The sequence below is a fragment of the Varroa destructor genome, unplaced genomic scaffold (assembly GCF_002443255.2).
Source record: "Varroa destructor unplaced genomic scaffold, Vdes_3.0 BEIS01000005.1, whole genome shotgun sequence".
NCBI lineage: Eukaryota > Metazoa > Arthropoda > Arachnida > Mesostigmata > Varroidae > Varroa > Varroa destructor.
In genome coordinates this window covers 25,010,534-25,015,787 of record NW_019211458.1, presented here as the reverse complement: position 1 = coordinate 25,015,787, position 5,254 = coordinate 25,010,534, and the positions used below count along the sequence as shown (strand labels likewise).

The following is a 5,254-nucleotide window of genomic DNA, read 5'->3' as shown; positions in this document are numbered from 1 at the left end:
CCATGCCGCTGAATGGATGAATGCATTTGTATTTTACTTCAAAAGTGGGAAACGGGCGGTTAGACAAGAAGATAACTTCGAGAAGAACAGGTAGGATGATATCATCGGGTGATAGTGATACCAAGTATTGAAGTAAACGAGGAAATGATGAAACCAATTGAAAAGATATGACACAAAAGATTAAATCTTGTGAAGGTTACTTGTAGGAATAAAGTGATACAAAGTGTTAAATTTCAGCTAGAAACAAGAAGTGTAGATGGCTAATGCTAGTCGAGCGTAAATGTATATATAATACCTTGGAAAACAAATTCAAATTGTGTTTCAAACGATAGAAAGTATGACTGGCAGTAACGAAGGGTAGAAATGGTACATTTAAAAGTTTACGAATTATTTGTAACACGTGTGTGTTTTAGGGTGACAATCATTGCAGTAATGATCGCATATAACTGGAGCAAGTGATTTGTCTAATAAGAAGATTGCAACTTTATTATGTATGGAGCAGCAAATAGTCGGATTGGTGCAACGTTACGACAAAGATGATTGTCGCTCTTTTTTGTAGTAACAATTAATAGCAGAAATTTTTAGATGAACCTCTTTACCCTTTTATGAGCATTGTAATAGGCTGAAGGGAAGTTGGGCAAATGCTATTTGATTATTGCTATTTGCGTATAACTGTCGAATATAGATGAACCGAAGTTTCAAAAAAAAAAAAATTATTAAAAGTTTTTCTGAAAAATCCTCTTATCAGACATCTTCTTGGGGGTAATCAATTGAACCTGGATGCCTGCGAGAGGTAACGGCTACTCAAAGAGCTTACTCTTAAAGCAAAGTTAGTATTTAATCCAAAATTAATATTATAGATACGATTGAAAAATTAGTAATATTAATGTTTATTTTAGTCTCATACAGTGTAAGTATTCTCGTCGTATGTAATGTTCTGATTACATTTTGGCTCAGAGCATCATCCTCAAGTTTACTAAGGCGACAGAGCGTTAATGCTAGGAAAAGAGGTCTCAGCTAACTTTAACTAATAATACATTGTTAGCACCTCTTCAAACATTTCCATAGGATAAATTAGCCCCATTTGGCATAGAAATGTAATGGGTAAACGACATTGATACAACGCTAGAAATACAGTGCATCTGTGATTGTTGGACTAAAATACTGCAGCTAATAAGAAACAGGAGTTCTAGAATATTGTTTACTGTTCTTGAGGAAACAAATAATGGGCCTAGTCGATAAATGAACTTTTATTCAGTTGTCAACACCCATAATTGACATTCGAATATATTATGGGTGTCAAATCCAGAAATTTAATACATGTATAGTACTCTTGTAATAGTCGCCTCTAAACGATTAATTTCTGTTGTAGCGAAAGGTTTAAAATATACAAAATATTCGGACCGACTGAAACCCTGCGGAGTTCGCATAGCTCTGCGCGCAAGCTAAACTCACGATAACTGTATTTGATACCAACCGTTTTAGAATAGAAGTAGAAGTCTCTCAAATTTCAGAAGCAACTTCGTTACAAATTCTTCATACTGTTCAATTGACCGGAAATACCCGTCCCTATCTGTCGGTGCTTGAAGCCCAATTTTCTAAGTTGTCCTAACCAACCAAATTTCATGTCGCGTCCCCAAGTTCCACTAATAGCATGTCGTTTTCGGCTTACCAGATTTAAATTGTCGACGTACATTTTTTCGCGAATACAGTTTTTGCCCTTAGCGTACGAAAAAAGAAGTTTGTCCTTAGGAGCTGGGGCCTAGAACTATCGGCGTCGGGTTTACCGTTTTGTACGAATAGGAATTTTTTTCTGAGCGGAATCTATTGGCTTGGCGTTAGCTATCACGTGACTTTCAATGCAATGGCTGATGAAATGAGGAAGCTTTTTAAAAACTGCATGCAGCCAGCGTACCGAAACAGATAATAGAATGGCGATATGCAAAGTTGACGAAGGATATTATTCGAATTTAGAAGTTCGAGATTTAAGTTGAAAATGGAATACAGCAAAAATTAGTGTATGTAGATAAAGTTGACCATAGCCACTGTTGTAGAGGGTGTATCCTGAAATATTTCAAGTAACATGACAGAACATCCATTTTTAGTGACGTTACAATATCTACTCAGTATATACTTGTATCAATTGTACGTTATTAGACTCGTCAAGTAGATACTACGAGAATCTAGAGCATCGCATGATTGCCTCCTGTTGAAACAGTCCCTTTCCTAAGAATAACACTTGTCGTTCATTATATACCTAGTCAGAGGTCAACATACAGACATGTTGAACAGGCATCCAATAATAACGGTACTATTCAAGTCGATTCTATCAATAGAAATTTTCTAAAGACGGGTATAAGCTACACTTTGAAGTGAGGTATGGCAGTTTTCGTTGAATCATACAATGAATTGTAGGCAGTTCATTACAATAGCGGACGCCGCTTTTCAAAATGAGATCTACATACCCGAATATCCTTCGATGCCCTCTTTGAATGCAGCTTTTTAACTAGGAATTTGTACTACAGTGAATTATTCCTTTCGTTTTTTAGAATTAACTAACGACCAGCGTGATCGACCGAAATTTTAAAAGGTCGAAGTCGATTAAGCTGGTCGTCATGACTTAAGTTAAGGTGATAACACTAATTTTTTCACTTTGTATTTAGTTGCTTTCCGGAAAAATGTGAATACGAGTTTTACATCGACTAGTAATCATGGACATTTTCTCTTGAAGCAGTTGGAGAAATTAACTTGAAGTTATATTTAGGTCGAATTTATGTCTTTGACCCCCTAAACTGGCTTCTAGGATGGACTGATGCATATCGTACATTTTTGTCTATATAACGCATATACTGAAATTGCTTTTGAGGTCCAAACTCCTCCAATAAACCATTATTTTATTTTTAACTATTAAGTTGTACGACGGATCTTATAATCTATGCGATTGAGTAGGTACTGTCTTAAAATGATAAACTGCAGTTGTATGGTCCTCTAGTAAGAAGCAACATTCATGAATTGCTCGTTCTACTTTAAACGTTTAGAGAACCCGTGTAATTTCTCTATGACAAATTAGTCACTTTGAAGTATCCTGACGCAATGTTTCCTTCCATTTCTATGTCACATCAACCATATTCTTATTATCGATCAGCTATTATCTATAGTGGGGAAAAATAAGCTACTGCGTATGAAAAATTAAACAGGAGTTTCAACTAAGGAAAGCAGATTAAGGTATAATTTGTGATCGTTCCGAGTTTCTAAGTGATTTTCAAAAAATCTGCTTTTTCTTTACGTCCGTTTGAATAAAATCGACAATGCAGCCCAGTAATGCAATGGTGCGCTCGTAATGTGTTGGCATTGACGGGGCTTAAAAAAAGACGTCTTCGAAAGTTTGCGACTGGCTCATGAAGGGTTCCACCTAAACAAAGCATTAGACAACGTCAAATTTGTCGGGCTGTACACGAACTTGGTCAGCGCGACCTTCGTAGACCTGTCTGCATCTTTTACATTTGATATTGTCTCACAACACTTACCTCGAATGATCAAAGGCTGTTTGTTTTAAAGAAAAAAAAAGCTTATCCAAAGGCCGACGACTTCTCTGTAACTTAATTTGCTCATTACCCGGTCCGTAAGCACTTTTACATTTTGTATTGGATTTGCATACGTTGCTGAGTTTGGCGAAGTCCAACTACGTTTGGGTAGCCAGGCTCTGTAATCGACACGTTCCTCAAAGCAACCCGTGCCACTCTTGGGGTTCCATAGAGGCCTGTCTACGTTCCAGCAGAGTACACGTTAAAACAAGAATTCAGCTTAGCAACTCGCTTGTTTATGTTCACTGCGCGATGGATTCAGCTGTCCACGTTAAAACAAAGACTAACAGTATGCTAATATATCCTTGAATAATTGTACTTAGATTGAATTCTTTAAGCCTAAAATTTGCTTACAGTGCATTATAATTAAAACAACGATATGAATCCAAAGAATACATCTATTTATTGAAGTTTACTTCATTGTATGTGATTGTTTCAAACGATGATTTTGTGAGAAACCTTCACGTTTACCACGCACTAACCAAATCTTAACAAAAGTAGTTCTGTTTATCAACCCATTTGTATTGCATAAGCTTACACGTGACTATGGTGTGTTTGATAAGTATAAATGAGCAACATAACATCTAAATATTCATTTACAAGATTTACAGCAGTAGTGAGTAATTCAAAGTCATCTCACTGCGTCGCGGGCCTGAGGAACTGCCCTTGAGAAGCTTTAACGCTAAGCGCTTACGGCTTTTTAAATGCTTTTACCAAATACAATTTGTAACCCTGCGGGGTAGTGCAGATTGGGATACGTTTATAGTATTCTACCAGATCATTAAGATGGAAGAACTTTCGATGACCTGAAAAGGACAGGAGAGTAAAGTCTCTTAGCATTACGTGCATAAGAATGAATTCCTAAAGTGTTTATGTTTTTCTATAGGTAATGAACGATCGTGTATAAGTACAATGGATAGTCCAATCGGACATTGATATTGATAGGCTCTCGCGACTTGGCGAGTCTGATATCTGGACGATCTTATCAAGAATGTATCATAGGCTGATTACCGATATTACGGCGGGATAATTTATGCACCGGGTATTATGCATTCTTCTAGTAAATAAATGGTAGGACAGGATAAATGACAATATGACAATTTCATAATAATTAACATTGAATGACAAATTGAAGCATGCCATAGTCAGTTCAACTTAGATTCTCAATTTCTACATGAGAACTGGTCCGTTTGCTTAGGACTTCATCTCTCACGTAGCCTCGAAAGGCTAATAAATATACAAATAGTCTCGGACATCAGCCAACCAACGAAGTAAATGCTAAGCAGCGATATACTATCGTAAGCCGTGTGGCTTATGACTTCACTCCGTTAAAACCAAACAGCCTCGTTGATATGCTATTTGTGTAACAGGACGCTTTCCAACATACCCTGGTAACGGCCAGCCATGTCAAGGTCGTCAGCCGTTACTTCACATTCCCCTTAAAATTCGTCTCCTCTGTTAGAGAGGTCCGAAGCGCTCCCGCATGGAGTTGCTCATGCTTCGGATCAGTCTTTTGGAGTTTTCTCAAAAAGTACCTCAAACTGGTACCAGAGAGCTCTACTGTGAACGAATTTCGTAATGCTTCGACATATGCCCGGTTGCCAAACACTTCTATGAATACAACTCTCTCTGACATTGTAGAGAAAGACGTGGTGATAATAGATTATGGA

The 5,254-nt window shown here is 37.3% G+C and overlaps 1 protein-coding gene across 13 annotated transcripts in view; it reads right to left on the bottom strand.

The window, feature by feature from the left end:
- Window positions 1–3,964: 3,964 nt before the first annotated feature.
- The window catches only part of LOC111251770 (cytoplasmic protein NCK2-like), a 54,406-nt gene continuing 53,116 nt past the window's right edge, over window positions 3,965–5,254 (bottom strand). For all 13 annotated transcript variants that reach the window (XM_086989307.1, XM_086989306.1, XM_022808748.2 and 10 more), the window contains one exon: window positions 3,965–4,390. In XM_086989307.1, the coding sequence (XP_086845433.1) occupies window positions 4,275–4,390 (116 nt within the window). In that variant the 3' untranslated portion in view covers window positions 3,965–4,274. The remainder of the gene's footprint in view (window positions 4,391–5,254) is intronic.